This window comes from Ictidomys tridecemlineatus, chromosome 3 (genome assembly GCF_052094955.1).
Source record: "Ictidomys tridecemlineatus isolate mIctTri1 chromosome 3, mIctTri1.hap1, whole genome shotgun sequence".
Taxonomy (NCBI): Eukaryota; Metazoa; Chordata; class Mammalia; order Rodentia; family Sciuridae; genus Ictidomys; species Ictidomys tridecemlineatus.
In genome coordinates this window covers 12793047-12815254 of record NC_135479.1, presented here as the reverse complement: position 1 = coordinate 12815254, position 22208 = coordinate 12793047, and the positions used below count along the sequence as shown (strand labels likewise).

The following is a 22208-nucleotide window of genomic DNA, read 5'->3' as shown; positions in this document are numbered from 1 at the left end:
AAGGGGCAAATCTCTGTGATAGTTCTTGTACCCAAGTCACCAGACAAGAGTTTCAGAGTATTACAGATTCTACTTGACCAAAAGAATGAAAATGTGGGAAGAAAAAGGAAGAGAAAAGAAAGATACAAATTATTTATACTCCTGCAGCCTAGCCACACATCTGCCCCCTTTCTTATTTATTTATTTTTTTAAAGGGTCTCACTCTGTTGCCCAGGCTGGCCTCAAACTCGCCAACCTCCCTCCTCGGCCTCTGGTGCAGCACACTCCAGCTCCCCACTCCTGCCCATTCTTGATGGTACAGAAACAGTAGGAGAGAGAAGAAAAATGAGGAAAGTTAAAATAAGAGAATGAAGATAGGAATAGTGAGAAAAGAAGTGAAAGGATCACCCCATGATTCTTTGGGACACCTTCAAAAAAAAGCACAAGGACTTTGGTGTTTTAGAAAAGTTGGCACGCAACCTTGCTTCCATCTATTCTTATCTTTAGAATCCTCCAAGTGGAGAAGGTATTTCAGAAAGGAGGACAATATGGGGAACTGAGGTGGCCAAGGAAATAACGCTTTTGTTTGAGGACAAGGCACTGAGCATCCATGAACTTGGGTGAAATTTCTTGTCCACAAAGAGATAAAACAAAGTGACCTCTGGAGGTGCCCTCTGGGGCCTCTGTAGAACATGGAAACCCCAGTTCCCGTGGCACCCACTTACCGCTGCCTCTACCTCCATCTTAACCAAACCATAGGATGTTTCAGTGCACTGAAGGTCAAATGAAGGTCACTGACGTTTCCCTCACTCCACGGGTTTCAACCACCTAAATCTGAGTCCCTTGAAGCCCACCATGAAAATGCCACCTGCACTGAGAAAGCCACTCAAAATCCAAGTTCCTCACTGGGAACAAGGGCCAAAGGCGGGGCTCTCTTGAAGCCCATAACTAAGAATGAGTGACTACACTCATCTGGCAAAAGCAAATCAGAGCAGAAATGCTTACCCACCCAGGCCTTCTTGGCAACCTTTTTTTTTTTTTTTTTTTTTTTTTTCAGTTAAAATAATGATTTTCACGTAACACCCAAGTTCCCCTCCACCCAATATATTTCAGACACTGGCATTTCATGTCTCCTCCTGCTCAATCTCTCTAGCTGATCTCCTCTTTCTTTCTTTCTTTCTTTTTTTTTTTTTTTTTGTGTACAATGAGATACAACAGAGTCATTCGGTAGAGAAAAGCAGAATCGGGACACAAATAAATGAGAAGGTTTGGCAGCTCTGGGATCACTGTTCAGTGAAACAGATACAGAGTCATTTCCACCAACGGTGGTACTTACAACAAGACTGAATGGAAGGGTACGGGGACTCTTGTGAGGCAATCAGGGGCAGTTTGTTACACTGGCCAACACCGAGGACGGCCCCATCTGTTTAAAAACCTTTAGAAATAAACTGGAGGGTGACTTATGCTCACTGTAAACTCCGTCAGTGCGGCCTGGGCTATAAATTTGGTGGATTTAGTCAGCGTGGCTGCCCAGGGTGGAGGAGCACAGCTAATAATTCTCCTCCGAGGACCTCTCCGAGAAGTCGTCCGGGGCTCACAAGGACTATCAATCTGTTCATTAGCACAAGTCAAAGTTGCATGAGACTAATTGAGAGCGGTCTTCTCATTAATAGCCTGTGACAAAACAACAGCTGTACAGTCATTAAAAAAGAAAATAAAACCCAGAAATTCACATTAACATCAAATAATGGTTTGCAGGCTACTTACATCAGTGTCGGGTCCCTTGTCTGCACCCGGGCATGAAAAAGTAACAAACTCATGGCACCTCTTGTGTACCACAAAACAGCAAACTGAGAGAGAGAAAAGAAAATGGAAGTTAATATTATGGGCTTTGTTCTCCAAACAGGGCTACGTACGGTTAGAAGTTGTTTTCATTTCAATGTAAATAAAATCTTATAAATGGCCATGAGAAGGCACTTCACCTTCATAAGCAACATTTTGTATGGACTGGACTCACTGATGACACAGTCACAAAATGCCAGAGCTGACAGGAGCCCCGGAGACCTATGCTGTGGTTCCCACCCCCTAAAGTTGAGGGACAGGGGATCTAGAGACTGCAAGACAGTTTTCCAAGGTACAAACCAGAATCAAAACTTAAAGCACTTTGCAACATCCCCTACCCATACATACATGCACTCACAGACATCTGTGCATATACATGAGCAGACACATGTATGTAAACATTATACCCTGTGGGTGAAAATAATGCAAATATAAAAAAAGAATAACAGATTATGAATAACTCCTGAGCATCCCTTAGTGTGGTTTGCAAGACATCCTCAGTGAATTCTAAACTTAAGGGACTCATCAAGGCACAACCCCATCTCCAGAAAACAGCCCTCTGAAATGGGAGAAGTTGGGGTGCTCTGAACAACTTCTGTTTGCCTGTGCTGACATGAGTTGAGGGAGTCCTGACAGATCTAGCAAAATCTATTACACAGCAAGTATCTTCCAGGCTCCACATGGTTTTGATACCTACTCCTGGAGATGTACCAATAAAATAATCTGTTAGAGAACTTAGTAAGCAATCCCCTAGAGGTTTTCAGGGATGGTGTAAGGTGGGGGAATATGAGCAATATCTGGTCCTTCAAAGCTTGAAGTCTAGCTTCAAAGGGCAGCCTCCATGGCTGTGGGTCATCATTAGATAATAAAAAGGTTCTAACGATATGCTCTCAGAGTGTTGGGGAAGTCGCAAGCTGTGGTTTGAATGTTTGTTTCTTCCAAAGCTCACCATGAAATGTGGTTGGACTGGAGAGGTGGGGGGAGGTGGGACCTTGGAGAGGTGGCTGGGCCGTGAGGGTTTGGCCCTCATGAGTAGGACTAATGCCATTTCAAAAAAGCAAGTTGAGCCTCCTTTGCTGCTCCCATCGTCTAAGTTGTGCCCTCCGCCTGGAGGAGGCAGCAAGAACACCCTTGCCAAATTTTAGCACCTGATCTTGGACTTCCTAGCCTCCTGAGGAGTGAGAAAAAAAACTTCTGTTCTTTATAAATGACCAGTCTCAAGTATTCTGTTATAGCAACAGAATGCAACTAAGACACTGCACCAAGAAAGCCACAACTCCTCTGATTCTCAGTTTTTTGTGCTATTTTCTTCTCTCACCAATGATAATGCAACTCCCTGCAGATATGTGAGTACATGAAGGAGATCAAAGAGGGTGAGCCATTTCAGTGGGTGGGAAAGGACAGCAGGTTTTCTGAGTGCTGAATTCCCAACAGGAGATCAAGTACTGAGAGAGTACCGAGAGGACCGTGAATGGTCAGAAAGAAATTCAGAATATTTTTGATGAGCCTTGGAAGTCACTGAGAGGTTTTACACTGAGAATAACACAGACAAAAGCAATATCTAAGATATGCAAATGGTAGCAACAGGAAGAATTTAATAGTCTAGATTTGTGGCCATAAGACCCAGTTACAAGGCTTTTGCATAGCAGAGGTATGGAAGCAATTGTCCATCACTATTCAGGATGCCAAGATACGGAAGTAACAGATGCCAGAGAAATTTCAGAAGAATTTTAGGACTTGCTGATTAACCATAGGATGCGCTGCACTAAATATCCTATTTCATGTGAGCACACACATACATATGCACACACAGACGCACATCCCTATACAAACCCAGAGGATGAAGAGATGGGGTTTCCCCATAAGAGAAGAAGAATCAGGGGTGATTATTGGGTGGGAGCCGTCCACAGAAAACTGAATGAATGAAAAGATCTCATATAGGAGCACCCTTTTAGAGGTGGAATTGCCCAGGAGAGGGGTGATCTTGAGCTGCTACACGCCATCTACCACGCCCAATACACCTGCCCACCCTTGTGCACAGCCAGAGGCTGGAGGAGGTTGGAAAGAAGCAGAAGAAAGGGCCCCCTGGTTGGCTGGGCAGTGCTGAGCCAATCAAAGGGCAGCACTGAGCTCCTGGGAGTTCTCAGAGGAGCGTCCTTTGCACTGTGTTCTGCTAAAAGCATCTTGATTGCAAAATCCTCCAAGGATAGATAATAAAGCAGGGCTTCGAAGGTGCGAATTAATCTGATCTACTCACAGCCCCCAGGCACAGAATCACTTCTCGTTCACTGGAATCAGAAAGATCAATTATGAACAGAAGAGGTTAGAGCAGCATTATTCCTGATCATGGTTTATTCTGGAGACGGTGTTTGGAGAGGAAAATCAGCCTTCCGATTTCCCACTTAATTGTTTAAACACCCAGGTCCTTCATCCTTTTTATTTTTTTTAAGTCCTCTCCACATTTGGATGAACAGTGTTCAGAAAACCCATATTTGTCAAACCCCTTTGGAAAGACGTCTTGTCTTCTGCATCTGTCATTGCTATCTGCATCTACACATCAACGCAGTGACACAGCTCCACCTGGAAGTATTGCTATTGCACACCTAATAAAATATGTCTCATTTCAAATTTTTTTCCTGAGAAGAACCAGGCCATTACTGCCCAGTACAACTTACAGGGAAGCAAAAAAAAAAAACCACCCACCCCCAAATTACATCCCTGCAGCCTGCCTTAGGGGCTGCCGCCTCCTCTTCTATGCAGAGAAGCTTCTCGTTTCAATGAACAGATTCTACCAACAGGAGGCAGACAGGAGGGAGAAGGGTCTTGTGTTTCCAAAGAGTCACACTCACAGATGGGGGTTATCTGAGGACAAAGACCCTATAGGCCTGTTCGAAAATTCAAGATTCATGAAAGATGACCTCCAAAGGACAAGGAAATAGAATCTGCCCAACCTGGATGACCAGGGAGAGAAAGCCCAGTTGTACCTTACCTTTAACCCCAACCCCGTCCCCCCTGGAAAAGATGGAGAAGAGGACCTTGTAGTTGGGCTGACTCTGGCTGGATATAGCATGTATCTGGGAAGGTCTGCCCCAGAACACTCAGCCATGACCAGAGATTCCAAAATGGCTGGTCTTGACCTCCGGTTTCAAGTTGCAAACTAAACTGGGTAATTCACATGCTATAAGACAATATAATCAAACAAGACATTTGAAAAGTCTTGCTAGTGACATTGAAAGAAGAGGAATAGATTGGGACAATAAAATAAGAATTCACTGGACTTACCTGGAGATGGCCAGTATAGGTCTTTCCCTGGTTAAAAAATCGGGAGTTATTATCTTTCATATTTTAAAATCTAAAGGAGGGGATGGGGTTGTGGCTCAGCGGTAGAACACTCACCCAGCATGTGCAAGGCCCTGGGTTTGATCCTCAGCACCACATGAAAATAAATAAATAAAATAAAGGTATTATGTCCAACTACAACTAAAAAAAATAAAGGAATTTATCTTACCATGTTAATGTGGAGTAAGGGGAATTGGGGAGAAGGGGAAATAAGGTGGTACCTGTTTCATGGTATACCTTCAATAATACCTGCCTGACCTGGACAGTCAGGAAGACAAACTGGTAACCCCTGAGCTGGGAAGAAGTGGAGACACAAATCAAGGCAGATTCTTTCTGCATCATGGTTTTTCAGGGGTCCAGACTCTTGGTCCTTGAACAAATCTGTGCGTAAGAAGCCACAGGCTGCCCAGAAAGTCTGAGTTGGAGCCTCATTTCAAAGACTATGGGTTACCTGCGTCTGTGAAGCCAAACGAGAGGATGGAAAGCAGGAATCCAACCGTATCATAAAGACACAAAGTCAATCTTCACGCCATTAACTGCTAAGCACAAAATCACTTTCCTCTAATCCTCTGCATGACACGTTTAGGCTGCCTCCCGGTCATGGATGACTGGATAACGCACAGGAGAGAACAGCGCAGTGGCACAAAGAGTGACAGAGACCACCGGCTCCGCCAAGTACATTCCTTAACACACCCTGGCTGTGGAGTTGAGAAAGCCACCATCATCGATCGTGCAGGTAACTACCTGAGGGCTTTTGATCCTAGACAATGTCTCCTAGAGCGATCCTGAGAAAACCTATGTCCAGAAGCCTTTCCATACCCCATCCATGCATAAAGGTTTGACCAAAAAAATACGGTGAACTGGTGCTACGGATAAGGAAGGGGCTGTAGCAGAGTACTTGCTGTCAGTCAATGCCGACTCCCCCTCAGAAGTGCCATCTGCCAGCACCGATCACCCGCAAATCAGTAAGTACAGCAAGGGTTCTAACCCAAGGGGAAAGTTCAGCTAACAGTACTCAGTCACCACTATATACCCACTAGGATGGCTATTGTTTTCTTTTAAAAAGAGGAAGAAAAGAAAAGGCGAAAGGAAAACTGTTGGCAAGGATGCAGAGAAATTGGAACCCACATCCGTGGCTGGTGGGAATGTGAAATGTACAGCTTCTTGAACAGTCTGGAGGTTTGCTAAAAAATTAAACATGGGATTCTCATATGATCCAGCAATTTCACTTCCAAAGTGAAAAGAATTGAAAGCCGGTACTTAAACAGATATTTGTACACCAAGGTTCGTAGAAGCATTGTTCTCAATAGGTAAGAGGTGGGAACAACTCAAGTGTCCGTTAACAAATGAATGGACAAACGGAAGGTGTTATGTACATTCAAGGAGCAAAATCCTGACATGTGCAAGAACAACGATGAACCTGAATATATGGTAAGAGAAAGAATCCAGAGAAGAAAGGACAAATGTGTACGATCCCACTCATGTGTGGCCGCTACAACAAGTTTAGAGAGACAGAGAGTCGATCAGGAGTTCCCAGGGACGGGGCCAGGAAAGGAATTGGGAGTTGGCGAACAGTGGGTTCAGTTTCTATTTGAAATGTTTAAAAATAAAACTTCTGGCAATGGATAGTAATGGTGACTGCACAGCACTAAATGTACTTAATGCTACCAAACTGTTCATTTAAAGTTGCTTCAGTGGTTAAATTTCATGCAACATGTTTTACCACAATAAAAAATATTTAGGTACTTAATCAAACAAGAACAATATTCTTGAAATCATAAACAAGAGGCACAGGGAGTTGCAGACAGCTTTGTGGTCCTGCTGGTGTGAATTTTTATCATTATTCATGTTCACAGTTGAGTTTTAGTTGAAACTCAAGAAAGAGAACCAAGGTAAAGTATTGGCCTCCATTCTACAAAATTCCAAATGAAATTAGTGCCAAAATAGACAGGGATTTGGGGAAAGCTTGGAGCTCAGAGCCAAGGGCTTAGATGACCTTTTAGTACCCCACCCCGCAGCCTCCCAGAGCTCCTCAAACTGTAAAGGTTGGTGGTGATGATGGGAATGAGGCTCCTTAGACCCCAGGTGTGGCCCTCTTACTAAATTATTGAGATACTTTGTCACCTAATACTGTATGCACAGGGGGATCACCCCACCTACACAGAGATTGCCATGTTCACGGAGGGGAAAAAAATACGTAATGTTATGAACAGTTTTCCATTTCACCTTAAAATAAATAAATTTCTTTTCCTTCCACTCTAAGTTCAAATCATTTCAAATCTATGTTACAGAAATGTAAAACGAAATATAGGCCTAAAAATTCCCCATGCTCCAACATCTATGGGAAAACAGACATGAGTAACCGATTCTGAATTCAAGGAAGAACCTACTAAATTTTACAGTGTGACTTCGTTTAGAACAGAAGGCTGGTCACTGAGCTTCCCTGAGTCCTTTCTTTCCCCTCCTCCCTCCTTAAATACATAAATGGCTGCCATCATGTGAGATGATTTTAATTAAATTTTGCTTAGCTGGAAGGGATTAATGAAAGGTAACGTCACATCAAAATACAATGAAGTGAAAATCTCTAAGGCGAGTCAACCGCTTTCAGCTTTGCAGGGAAAGTAATAGAAAAAATTGAGCTTATATTATATTTGCATGTTAAAAGAAAATTATTGGTTTCGGATTTATAACAATGAAAACAGTCTTCTCCTGGGATACATGTTCAAGTTGTGTGAAAACAAATCAAATAAATGTGCCTTGTCACACAGCATAAGGCACGCCATTCTTCAGACGGCACGCTGGCTCCGACTCCTAGCACGCGTCCCGACGACGCCCAATACATCCTTTCAAAACTCCCCGATGCCCCGGCCTGACCGGGCGTCCCTCTTCCCCCTTCTCTCTAGGGGAATCATCTCTAATTTCCCCAAGTATGTCGGAACCTCCTTTTCCTGCTGGTGGGGTCTGAGATCTATTTTGAAGAACTAAGAGATGGAATGTGGGCCTTGGGGGAAAGGGGACTGCAGGGTGCTCCTGAGTCACTGGCCAGAGCACCAGGGCTCACGGTGTCATCATCTTGCACCCTAAAGGGAAACCTCAGGATGAAACTGAGAGCACAGAAGCTGCAGGAGAGAGAGAAAAAGAAACCGGACCTTGGAGTCGGCTCTCTGTCGTGTGGACCATGAAGTACCCTTTAAAAAGGTCATTTTCTGCACATACACCCATCCCTTCGTAGGGGCCGTGAAATCTAATACACCTGAGCACACAGGACTGTGCCACATGTGCTTTTATTGTTTGTGCTCCTTGGAGCTGGCTTTTCTGTATTTGTAGGAGACAGACTTCTAAGTGCTCACGGGAACACTGGGCTGTGACACAGAGGAGACCCCAGGGAATCCCCCTTGGGCCTGGGAACCTGGTACCACTCCGGCAGGAGAAACTCCTCCAGTGCCGTCACTGAAGCAGCAGTGTTGGTTTTGGGCACGTTGAGGGTAACTGTGTTGCGGGGTCACCCAGCTAGCCACGTCAGGCAGGCACCGGCACTACAAGGCCAGGGGCCAGGGGCCAGCAGGTGCTAGAGACCAAGCTTTGAGGGGCGTGTGCCTGGAGAAGCAGACACCCAAGGAGCAGGTGTTCCCATTCTGTGGTTGACGGTGGAAGGAGGCGGCAGCGTCGGAGCTGGGGGAGAGTCAGGGGCCAGGAGCAGTCAAGACCAGCCAGGCTCTCCCCCCGAAAGAAGGCTCCTCCAGAGCCACGGAGAAAAGATGAGCCTGGAAGGGGTACTGATGATCCTGGCCACTCGGGAGAGAAGAAAATGAGGAAAGGGACACAAATGCCAATGGTTAGACACCGCTCTCTTCCTTCACTGATTTCAACTTGTGATCTCCAACTCAAAACGGACACACCTAATATCAACTATGCATTACTACAATCCCAATTACTTCGGTATCTGTAGTCCCCAGGGTAGCCTATTTTATGGGGCTGGGGGAGCCTTTAAAGATAAATAGATGACTAACCAAGTGGACGTGTTTGAAGGGAAATCCAAGGTTCACTTCATAAAGCTCAGATCAAGCGGTGTTTTTGTGTTGATTTCAGAATCATCTGAATCATTTCAACTTTGCTCCTAGTTTCCGTTTTTAATTTTGCAACCTGAGCTGCACATCTGAACATCCATGAGCCAGGGTACATGTCAGGTTTCCGCATTTTGATCCTAAAGACGGCAACACATTCAACCCAAGGGTGTATCAAGCTCATCGTACCTGGCTTTCTGCAATATTTTTAAGACTTTTTTTTTTCTTTTTTTGGCCTGGAATTAAAAAGGGACTTGTAAGAAAGAACAAAAGTCAAGGAAGTTGAACTGGGCTCTAGGCCTCTCTGTTTTGCCTCCTCTCTTCCCCTTTCAGTTGAAAATTCCCACAGTCCAGTGGAACGGTACTTATTTCTTTTGCTCACATGTAAGAACTCCACGTAAGCACAGTTCTGCCTGCAGCGTGGACATAAGGCACGGCACTCTCTTCTGCAAAAGGCACACCCCTTTAAGTCCAAGAGCAACCCAGGTCTTCCCCAAAACGCCAGGCAAAAGAAACGGCAGCTCTTGAACTCTGGCAGGATCCCACTTCAATTCTCACCTCATACAAACAAAGACCAGACTCTGATGGGATGGATAAAGCCTCCAGCCTTCAGCTCAATTCCACCCGGCTAAGAGCATGAGCACCCAGAGGCAGGCTTGTTCTCACTAGGATGCAGAAATGTGGCCCCCAGGCTGAAAGGTCACAGGAGATGTTCAGGAGAGTTCGAGAATCGATGTAACCCTAAGGGTGTCTCTTTTTTTCTTTTTCTATCTCTACAGGTGCAAGTGTGTGTGTGTGTGCGTGTATTTCTGAAAATGTCTAGGTCCATTTCTGTGCAAAGGATTTGGGGAAAATCATGCACTCTGTTATTCATTCAATGATTCAGGGTACATCACAGGTGTTTATTATAAGCACTTTCCATCATTAGTGTTTATTGTAAGCACCCTTTTGAGCTCCTACTAATACCAAGGTATATGACATGAAGGTAAAGGGGTAGCCAGGTACTATTTCTGCCCTTGGGGAACTCAGAGTTTAGTGAGGGAGAAACATGTAAAAGAGAAAGGTCTCTCTCACCTTCCCTGCCTCCCTATTCCCTCTGGCTCCCACTTTTCTTTCTCAGTTAATGAGTTGCAACGTAAAAACCAAGGGATACGCTTTAACACTGAGCAGGGTTTCCACCTATCTCCTCCTTCGCTGCAATAGTGAGAAAATGCAACAACTTCTATTTCTCCATCTTCAAGAAACTGTACAAGTAAAATAATAAAGCTCTCAAGATTCCATGAAGCAATCTGCCTCCAGCTGACCCTCGGAAGGGGAGGGGCAGACAGGGTGGGTGGCACACAATTGGCAAAAGTGGATAATCACCAAAGCTGCAAGACTGGTCCGTGGTCTTTATGATGTTATTCTCTTTGCTTCTGCAGATAAGTGAAATGTGCATAATAAGATGCTAGAACACAAATAAATCGGATGTGATTTTACGAACGTAGTCAAAAAAATTTTTTTCCCTCCATTAGGTGAAGGCCATTGGGACCTTATTTGGAAATAAGTTTGTTGGAGATGTTACAATGGACTCCTAAGGGCCCCTAATCTCACTGGGGCCTTATAAAAAGGGGACATGTGGACAGAGACCCACACAGGGAGAGCCCCAGATCAAGATGGAGGCAGAGACCGCAGTGAAGCTTCCACGGGCCCAGGACACCAAAGATCACCAGCAAAGTAGGAGAATCGAGGGAGAACCCCCTCCACATTCTCAGAAGGAAGCAACCTGCTTTGGAATCTGACTTAGGATTGAATTCTAAGCTGATATATATTATGTGCATTGAGCAAGTTTCTTATTCCCTTTGAACTTGAGTTATCTCATTGTATAGTGGTGAAGATAAAATGAGAAAATGTAATTAGGTAAATACAGTCTCTGGCTTGTAGTAAGTGATAACTAAATGGTGGTTATTTTATCATCATTAATAATAATAAAATAGCATTATATTATTAATATTATAATTAACATCATATTATAATTACATTTATATTATATATTAGTATTATAACTATGTTATATTACTTTATTATATGTAATCATTATGTTTTTTTTTTTTTTTTAGAGAGAGTGAGAGGAGAGAGGAGAGAGGAGAGAGGAGTGAGGGAGAGAGAGAGAGAGAGAGAATTTCCAACATTTATTTTTAGTTCTCAGCGGACACAACATCTTTGTTGGTATGTGGTGCTGAGGATCGAACCCGGGCCGCACGCATGCCAGGCGAGCGCGCTACCGCTTGAGCCACATCCCCAGCCCATTATATGTTTTAATATTAACATTATTATTAATGGTACTATTAATATAAGACTTTCATATTTTTTTATTGATAATAGAATGCATTTTGACATATTACACACAAATGGAGTGTAACTTCATAAGTTATGATTGGTCCGTTTCAAAATAAAGTTGTGTATGTGGCCACTTTTGACTACTTTTTCTACAAATATCCAAGAAGTCCCTAGCCAAACGCCAGGAAGCCACGCAGGCACCAGGGACTCAAGGACTCACAAGCACAGTCCCTTCAGACACCCACTTTGCAGAGATGGTGGGAATCGTGAAAATGATTTCAAGAAGGATGGTAGGAGGAGAATGGAATTCCTCCCGGGACTCAGGGCATCGGCCGCCGAGCAGAGGCAGGGCTGGGGGAGGGCAGAACAGAGATGGGTCTAAAGTCTGATGGGCAAAGCCAGTGCCAGCCTCACGCTCCAGAGAAGTCGGGCACAAGTAGACCAAGGCATGTCTGCAGATCAGGGACTGGAGAGTCACTGTCTTCTACAGGAGTGGGCAGGAGGCTGGGTAGGGAGGAAACAGGCTGTGGACAGGAAGCCTTCAGTGTACTATCTATTGAGCAATAACTACAGCCCAGGAATGGTACCAGACCCTGGTGAGTACAAAGACCAGTAAGGCTCAGGGTCCTCAAGAGAGCTTCAAGCAGAGCTGGGGAAACAGTCACAGCAAGATCCCTCTGCGGTCACGCAGTGTGTGTCATCCCCCAGGATGAGGGTCTGAGCACCTCATCCCTGCCCGAGGTCAAGAAAGACTTGAGGCAGAAAAGACACCAGTGCAGAGGCTGAGGGAAGACACAGCCCCCCAAGGTGGAACAGCCCCCTTTCAGAGTGGGGCAGGAAGAGCCGTGCAAAGCTATGGAAAGAGGCCTGAGCCACTCATGCAAACAGGGGAGATGGGCAGGAGGTCAGAGGAAAACGGAGCACTAGCACGGCCACCAAGAAAGGGTCACTGTTGATCTTGGTTCCCAGAAGGAAATCAAGGGGCTGCTCCAGACGCTCTAGTGAGCACTCCTCTTCCAGAGGCCAGCACTCTGCGGCTCTGTTTCAGCCATGTAATGGCAGGCTCCTGGAGGTGGGCGAGGAAGTTTTCCTGTGTAATGCTCTGGATGGGTTTGATGGCAGACTCTGTGGGGATGGGGTGGGAGCCGTCTCTGCGCTGAAGGAAGGATGGCGGGGTGCAGTCAGGAAGGGAACGTGGTCCCGTGTTCCTCCTGGAATCAGAGGCCACCATAACCCAGTGGTAATTTTTAATTCTTAGAGATAAATACATGCAGGAACTTTCCATAAATAGGGTGCTTTCATTTTTGTCATGATTACATTCAGCTTGTGCGAGAAAGTCTGTTCGCATTATTATGCAAATTTTTTTTTTTTTTTTTACCCCTGTAGCACTCTCCTCTGCTTATCTTGTGGAACAATTCAAAAGGAAGTCATAATACACTAATTACCTCTCTTTTATCAAGAACGTTGGGAACTAATAAAGCTTCAGGGTTGTGGAACACCACATGATTACAAAGCCAGGAGGCTAGGAGCTTCCAAAAGGAAATGCCAAGGTGTCCAAGGGATTCCAAGGCCCATGGGTGGCTGGCCACGGGGAGCCTCTGGGGAAAGGAAGTTTTCACACAAATGAGGACATCAAGGCCCAGAGAGCAGCAGAGAAGCTGCTCTTCAGAAGCATAGAGACAAACACGTTGCATTTCCAAACTGCACAGCAGAAAGTATATGGCAACGTGGACTTTAAAATAAATATTACGCCTGGTTATGCAGAATTTGAAAACCAAAATGATTTTTCAATCTACGCTTGTAAGCAATGCTTCCAAAAGGTTCCAAACTATTTTCTGATTTTACACTATGTACAAGTTGTTTCTTCGTGAGAATGAACCTTTAAATCACCCAAAGTATTCAAGAGGCTGTCTCTAGGATGGTGCTCGGAAAGATTGAATTTTACTGTTATTTCATTTTGTTCATCTTTATATATATTCATTTTTTCAACCACTCATGTATTATTTAACAAAAAATCTAACCTCATAGATGACATTTGCAGTACTAGGACAGCAACACAGATCCTAGATTGTTCCAGGAAACATTGCCAGAACCAAAGACATGAGTGTAGCACATACTTAGAATTAAATTCTTTTTGGTATAATGTTAGTTTATTGGGTATTTATTGCATATAATCCGAGGACTCATATTGGGTGCTCAGCCAGAGGGTCTACCCAGAAATTAGAAAACCAACCCAGAAACCCTGGAGGACAATTGCCGGAGACAAGCCCAGCACCTAAGAGAAAATAAACACAGGGATGACATCTCACTGTCGCCTGCCTGAACTCTTTGGGGTTTCACCCCAATCATGCCATGCTCAGCGATTAGCTTGTATCTATCACAGTATAATGTCCAAAAAGTTAAACTCGACTCTGGAAGCAATAAACAAAAAAGACATTGAAAGTTACTCGACTCATGACAGAGGGACCACTGAGAACTCCAGTCCACCAAGAAAGGCGTTCTGGAGACATGTGGCCAAGTCAGAGCTCGGGAGTGGCTGGCGGTTGCAGGCTTCTGCCGGGGGTGGGGAGATGGAAACGTTTTAAGATGGACCATAATGATGGTTGTGCAATCTGGAAAATACTAGAAACCACCAAATTCCCCCACTTCAAAAGGATGCATTGCATTTTATGTGACTACATCTCAAAGTTGTTCTTTTTGAAAGTTAAAAACAGAGCCCGGGTTGTAACTCAATCCTCAATCCCCGGTACTGTGCCAAGAAGAAAGAAAAGGACAGGCATTCCAACTGACCAGGACATCAACAACCAGGAGGGAGGCAGGCACCGCAGCTATGCGGGCCAACCAGGGGTGGCTCTTTCTCTTTGTTTCTTATGAAAAGGGAAAACGCACAAGGAATCCCAATGGAGTCCTCTCTAGGCTGGAGGCTGGGGATGAGGGGAGAGGCTGAGCCAACACAGACCTCCCATCTCCACCCAAAGGCTGGGCGGGATGCTTTCAGCCAGCTCTCCAGACCAAGCGGCCCTAGCTGGCCTCTCCCTTGCCACCCACCCCACGCTCCCTCCGAGCCCAGGTCCTCTCCAAACAGACAAGGCAGGAAACCCAGCCTGGCTGGGACGTCGGTGAGAGGTGCCCTGGTACAGAGAGCCACATTGCCCTCTGCAGGGGGACATGCCTGCAGAGCTTGGGCCTGCCACCCACTCCCCGATGCACCCAAGGGTGGTCATGAAATCCTCATAGAGTTGGCTGTCAGGAAAGGGCATCAGAACCACGGCTCCTTCTAGTCCAGGGGTGGTACAAACTAGGACAGATTGGACAAGACCCACCTCAACTGGGGAGGGAGTTTCCCCAACTACTCACTCCTTCACATACTCACTGATAATATTCCAATTCTTTCTGATTCTTTTGCAGTGCTGAGAACTAAATCCAGAGCCTCACACATGCTAGGCAAGTGCTCTGCCTCTGAGCTAGCCACGCCCCGCAATCCAAATCTTTCAAATTACTCAGTTAAGTGTGGTGGCACTCAATCCCTGTGGACATCAGTCAATACCTACAATGTGTAATCATCGAGTCTGTGAAGGATCCATCAGCTGACAAGTACCCAAGGTAAAAATTTATCCCTTTAGATACGAGATGAAGCTAACAGGCTTAGTTTTCCAGACCCGCATGCATGAACCCACCCAGGGCAAATTTCTCAAATAGGAAAGGGGAACTGAGAAAGATAGAGCACATTTCCCTGGACAAACAAATTAGAAACCAAAAGAAAATCCAGAGCTGGATCAAGTTAATCACTTTCAAAACAACATTGAGTACTAGAAATAATTCTAACACCTGGATTCAAATTACAGAACCGAAAAGTGAGAAGGAGACTGATCAACAATAGCACAAATGAAAAGATGAAGGTATTTTAATTACACAATTAACAATACAGTCTGGCTGCCAAAAGAGCTAAGAGAAGAGATGTACAGTCTTTAAAAAGGAGGAGGTGAGAGTTCCACTCAGCAAGTCTCAACTCTTCCTGCCACATGATGCAGGGTTCCAGAGCACGCAGCTCACTCTCGTAGTTACAGCCTCTTTGCTTTAGGTTTCCAAAGTGGAGGATGAGACTCAGGACTGGGGGATCCACGTGAAAGGGAAGACTGAGTCTGTAATTTAGCTGTCGGCCAAATGCTTGGAAGTCTGGTACATGCACGCAGGAAGATGCTTTTACAGCTTGTTCCCAAGAATGGAAACCCTACAGGAACAAAGGGTAGAAGTTGCAGGGTATCCGATTTCAGCTCCCTGCAAATGGGCATGAGGTAAGGTCTGTCTGAAAAGGAAGGAGGGAGGCCGAAGTGGACATCAGGGGGGTTGTTCAGCAGAAGCTGTTATGGAGACCAGGAGGGCACTCCGTAGCGCACAGGGACACAGACTTCCAGGGACCACTGTGAAATCCTGAACCAACCAAGTTCAACCACAAGGACGACTGCAGTGATCCTGCTCAGGAAAAGGGCTCCTACGATGCACTGTTCCTTGAAGTTGAGGACATGGGCTTCTGGTTCAGTGAAACACATCAAAAGACTCTTTAGGATAAAAAGAGAAAGAGAGCGAGAGAGAGAGAGAGAGAGAGACAGAGAGCTTCTTACTTTCAGGGCTGTAACAAAACCTTCAGCACATTTTAAATCTGATGGTAAAAATGTGGATCTAGAAGCTTCAACGTGGGTCTTTTTTCACCTAATTCATGAGGCATATTCTACTCTGGCCCCAGCACTCTGCTGCTCTGGGCCATTTCTCACTAGTGTAGCTCACTAGTGCACCTCCCAGTTTGCAATAACAGCAGCAGCTTTCCATCTAGACCGACACTCCCTTTCTGAGCAAAGCTATGTAGGCATTAGTCCCTGGGCACCTGGCAAGGGGGCCCATCGTCAGCAGTCGGGAACCCATCAATTTTTAAAGCTCCTACGTGCACAAAGAAACAGAGACAATGTCACTGGAGGTCTCTGGCCATGTCAATAGCACCACTGCCATTATTCTCCACCCCCAATCTGGGCATATTGCTACAGAAGGTTCTAGATATAACCTTGAGTCACTTGAACTTGATCAGTCACATGAGAAAATAAGGATCGATAGTAAGAATAATGATCTCCATAACACTGACCGCGTTCACACTCTTCATAAATTACTTTATTCAGGACAAAGGAATGGTGACACAGAGTAAATTGCTAAATCCTACAGTTAACACTTGGTAAGGCCGAGTTTGGATCCTGCTGGCCTGGCCTAAGGGCTCAGGCTTTTCCCGAGACGCTGGCTGCTGGGCTCGGGTGTGTCCCATGGAATAGGAACTGTGATGGCATTGAGTGGGGCTGTGTCTACGACTATGCTCTAACTCTGTCATAACAAGTGGATTTGAATAACCGTGGGGCTACTGAGCATCCAGGCTCCAGGTGCTCTCCTCCTGAAGGCTGGCTGCTACAGGGACCATGATGGAGTCCGGGTGTGAGGAAGCCTAAAGTGGCAGAGCAGCCCCCACTGAGAGAAACGGGAAGCCCAGTATTCACCTGAGCCAGGCTGGACAAGCTCCTGAGATCCCCACAGTGTGCAGGAACAAGCAAAGTAACAGGGTTACGTAAGAGGTGGGGCTGGCCCCGGGGGGAAAGTCCAAGCTCCGGGCAGACAGGGGAGGCCCAACGGAAAGGCCTAATGTCTAGATTAAAGGGCAGTACAATGGGGTGTGGCCATTGTAAGGTCAGGTAGAAATATATGATACGGGGGCAGGCGAGCATGGAGGGGTGGGGAGAAGAGACAGTCAGCTCCCCAGTTCCAAGCAATGGCTCCACAAAAAGAAGAGGGAGATGGGGGAGATGGCCACCTGTAATTCCAACCACTACTTGGGAGGCTGAGGCAGGAGAATCCCAAGTTGCAGGCCAATCTCAGCAACCTAGTGAGACTCTGTCTCAAAATGCAACAGAAAGGGCTGGGGATGGAGCTCAGTGGCAGAGCACTTGCCTGGCATCATGAGGCCCAGGTTCCATGCCCAGTACTGCAAAAAGAAAGGAAAGAAAAAAAGGAGGGGACAGCCATGCTTCAGGGCTCCGACTTCTGCCCGTCAGAGACCAGACTGTCTCGATCACCCCTGCAAATGAGGCAAGTCCAGATTCACGCAGTGCAGACAGTGGCAGTGGGAAAAGCTATGGCTGCTTTAAAAAAGGCACATTTTCCTACAGAAATGGACAGAGACCTCCAGTCCTTCACCATGTGTCTGCCCCACGATTCTCCTGCTGCTTTACACTTGGGATCTGCAGAAAACCTGCAAAGGTCTCTTTCAAAAAACCTCCTTTGCAAGAGGAGGCTAGGCGGGGGGCTTGGGGGGGGTACGGCATCTGGGGGCCAAAGGCTCTGCAGCATCTCGGGTCTTGTTAATTTGGAGATACTCACTCCCACCGACATCACATCAACTCTGCTGACTCTTCGCTTCTTTCTGGCAACTGAACACTAAAACTGGGAAGGAAATATGAGGTCAATTTTGTAGAAATACCTGATAATGGATTTCTGTTCCCTTGACCAAAAAAAAAAAAAAAAAACAAAACAGAGAAAACAGGAGAACTAATAGGGTTCACGGACTACCCGTAATGACTTAGACCATTTCTGCCCTGCTACCACCAACGAGCAAACTCAGGACATGGCGTGGGACTGGGTGGGTCATGAGCAGATATGACTTCCCTCCCTGGCTGATGATGGCCCTTGGGAGCAGAGGGACAGGGTGGGGACTTCTGTAAGAGACCACTCCCACTTTGGTTTCCTCCGAGGCTGCCTCACGGGCTGTGAATAAAGTTTGAACTTGACTGTTCACATTCTAGTCCTTCTGCTTCATCATCCCTCTCCTCTAACTGAATGTGGGTCTGCCCCACTCCACCCCTGAGCCACTCACAGTGACCCTGGAGGCGGGGATGGAGAAGAGCCACACAGTAATGGACGTATCCTTTGGTGGATGTTAGAAGTCAGGTCCCGATTTTTAAAAAGTAACTTTTACTAATGTTTTATGTCCCAGATGCAGAAAACTCAGACAGCGGTCCATTCAATTTTCCAAACTCATTCAGACTTGCCAGTTTAAAAATGGGTCTTATCTTTGCTCTCCCCCCACCCCACCCCTCCAAAAAAAAAAAATCACAGAGGTCTGAAAAGCCCCATTCTGTGATGGCAGTGTTTTCCTATCTCTGTCCTGTCTAGAACGCAATGCTGCAACTCCGTGCTACTCAATATACCTTTGCAGGGTATGTATCACGTGCGGGACACTGGCCCTGGGCGAGAGGAATAACCCAAGGGACCTCCCAAGCTAATCAACAGGCCAATGTGACAGGCGCTCATCTCTAAGAAGGCTCTCAGAGAGGTTCGGGCTGTCGGCTGCGGTGATAATCTATGGCACGGCCTGAGAACAGAGTTCAAAGAACATCTGCTTCACCAGAGCGCCCCATCTTTCTTGGTGATGCATTACTGGCTGAATGTCTGCAACACAAACGCTGCCCTGATGAATGCTACTGATGGGGACAAAACTTTGAGGAAATGGAGGAGGAGATCGGCGAATGCAAAATTAATCTCGTGTCAGAAATGACAGCCCATGCCCTAAATCACAGCAACCATCTCACTCTGCATGCTGTCGTGATCTAGAACTCCCAGAGCACTCTGCATAAACGCAATACAATAAAGCAAGCACACCTAGGTGCAAACGCAGGCCGAACCTAAGGAAAGGTCTGGGGAAAGGACTCTTTTTCTCTCTCTCCTGAAATGCAGCCTACAGGGCTGCCTGGTGACGCATGCACTTGGGTGGAGGTGCCAGTTCCTAACCAGCCTGGAAGGGGGAAGCTGACTTGATTATCTTTTAAGCTTTAATTCACCCCATTTCCTCTTCTGCTCAAGTGGCTCAACATTGGCTTTCGAGTTGCATCTCATGGCCTTGCTTGGCCTCCTCATAACAAAATCCCAGGGTGCGAGTCCCTCAAGACCACTTCAGTAGGGCCATCCTGGTAGCGCCATGGAGGGCTCGAGGTGCCCTTTAAGTCTGAATTATGTTGACATGTGGGGAATTACCAAGTTTGCACAGATCAGGTGCCCAAAGCCAGGTGGGACCAGGTAGCTCCAACTGCCATTCTGCTAAAAATGCAAACTGGTTCAGGTCCGTTAAGCATCGGCTCCAATGAACGCCAGGGGGATTTCTTTTGTGACATGTGACCCTGAAGTTTCATTTCTGTGGCCTCTGCCTGGGACCAGCACAAACCACATTGCTATTTCTCCATTCCAAAAATGAAAGAAAGAAAAGAAAAAATGTGAATGTGATACACATGTATTTAGTGGACACATGTGTGAGTGTCATCTAGAAATGAGTTCATTTCTCGAGTTATCATTGACCTTCACAATTAAAAGCTACCCCAGTGCGTCCTTGGCAGGCCTCCAAGTCTGAGTCCCAAGGCCTCCATTTCCCGACTCTGGCCAACGGCCCTTGGCACTTCTGACCCATTTCCAAAGTTTCTTCTTTTCTAAATATTCTTAGGGGCTGGGAGGTAGAACCTGACTGACTATGTACATTTGCATCTCGGAAATAAACTCACCCGACTCAACATCAAATAATCCTGAAAGCTTAAGCAGCTGCAGACAGCTTATCCTACTTCCAAATGTTTCAACACCAATAACAGAATTAGACAGCTTGAGCGATTGAATGTAAAATGTCCTTTAAAAGATTTCACAAGCTAGTATTCCATTTATAAGATCATGTAATTAGCACGAACCTATAATAACGACATGGAATGCTAGGTTGATTGCTCCAGGATAGCTGCAGATGAATTTCTTAGAAGATTAAGACTACCTATGGCAACACTGTGGCTGAAAACTCATAGAAGGATTATTTTTGCTTTCATTATAATTTTTCCTCTATTATTTTCTTCAATGATCATGTACCATTTAAAGTTTTTTTTTTTTTTTAAACAGCAGTGTCTATTATATCTACTCCTACATTAAGCTAATCACCCTGGCTACAGAGCCACAGACGGGGAGGAATGTGGTCCAGGAAAGCCCCAGGAAAGGAACAGAGGCCACGTTTGTCTTCAGCAGACTTGTGGATCACCACTAGGTACCTGGAAGTCTGTGTTTAAACAGGAGTGCACCCCACTCTGTGGTCAGATATGGGGGCTCCCTAGCCGTATTGAGATCATGAGTGACTGGGATATGGTCCTCAGAAGAAAGAGGAGAGAAACTGTGGCCACAGAGACTTCCTGGCATTTTAAGGGGACGCAGGCATGGGTGGGGCCAGGGAGGCTCCAGCAGGCCTGCTGGGGATGTGACCTGCTTTAGGTTCCAGCTAGGAACTAAGTCTTAGTTGAAAGTGACAGTCCAGCAGAAAAGAAGCCGAGTTCCTTCTCAGTGTTTCTGTCGGAAAAAGAGGATCAAAAGCAGGACCCGGGGAGAGAACTGCAAAGTGGACAAAGTGGACGGGAATGGCCTGCAGGGAGGCAAGAGGAAGGTGAACGCAGAGCCACCCACCCGGGCGCCTTTGGTCTTCATTCTGCATTAGCTCCGCCCACTCCTGCTCTCCCATCTTCCCTTTCGTTCGACTTTGGGGCTCTTGATCCAGTGATGCTGGAGCTGCTGGGTTTTGGACAACACTTCCCTCTGGAGACTCAGAAGGACAAGGTGGGGCGCCACTCACTCCAGGTCAGCTCCTTACTGAAAAGCACAGTAGTGTCTTGGAAAACCAGAAACAAGTAGAGAAGGACACATGTCTACCGACCAAACACCCAAATGCCATCTGCCACTTGCAGAAGTGTTGGGTCTCAGGAAAAATGGGAATTAGGATTTACCAGGAAAAAAAAGAAAAAGAAAAAGAAAAAAACATGCATCTGCAGGAACCAATCGGTCATGTGACTGCAAACTGCAGCACCGAGATAACAAATGTGCCCTTGTGACAGCTGGAGATGCAACCAGCCTGCGCGCACACAGGCACGGGGTTCCTCCTGGAACTGCCCTGCGACGAGAGGCAAGAGCAGTTCCTCAATTCACAGACAACAAAAAGTAGTTCATCTTCCTCTCTTCATTTAGAATTTTCTTTTCTTTTTTTGCCTGTATATTAATTTTTCTCATAGGTAACTATACAGTATAGACCCAGGAAAATTAAAGATCAGTCCACAGTTTTCATGTCTTTAAGTCAAAATATCAAAAAAAAAAATATGTATACTTCTTTGAGGAACTTAATCATTTAAGAGACATCACACTTTCACGTCGTTATTTTAACTGAGCAGAAGGAAACAGAAGCTTGGTCAGAATGGCACTGCCCAACTCCTGGAAGTATCTCTGAAGGAGTTGCTACACGGGAACCCATTTCTGTCACATTTTCAGGGAAATGGAGCTAACAGAAAGAAGAGAGACCTCTAGGAAAAGGAATTCGTCACATAAATACTCCTCAGAGCAAGGAAAATTTTTGTCTTTTTTTTTTTTTTTTTTTTAAGTACAAAATGAAATTTCACTCTCGTCTTATGTTTTGCAGTGCTGGGGACAGAACCCGGGCCTTGTGTGTGCTAGGCAAGTGCTCTACCACTGAGCTACACCCTAGCCCAATTTAAAGAAGAAAAAACAGTACCCAGGTGCTAGGAATCATATGTTTTTTTTTTTCCTGCAAAATAACATGATTGCCTAGCTAACATA

General features: G+C 45.7%; 1 protein-coding gene across 2 annotated transcripts in view; it reads right to left on the bottom strand.

Annotated features, from left to right (window-relative positions):
* The window catches only part of Prkca (protein kinase C alpha), a 401933-nt gene that overhangs the window by 249263 nt on the left and 130462 nt on the right, over window positions 1-22208 (bottom strand). For both annotated transcript variants that reach the window (XM_078041837.1, XM_078041836.1), the window contains exon 3: window positions 1747-1829. In XM_078041837.1, the coding sequence (XP_077897963.1) occupies window positions 1747-1829 (83 nt within the window). The remainder of the gene's footprint in view (window positions 1-1746; window positions 1830-22208) is intronic.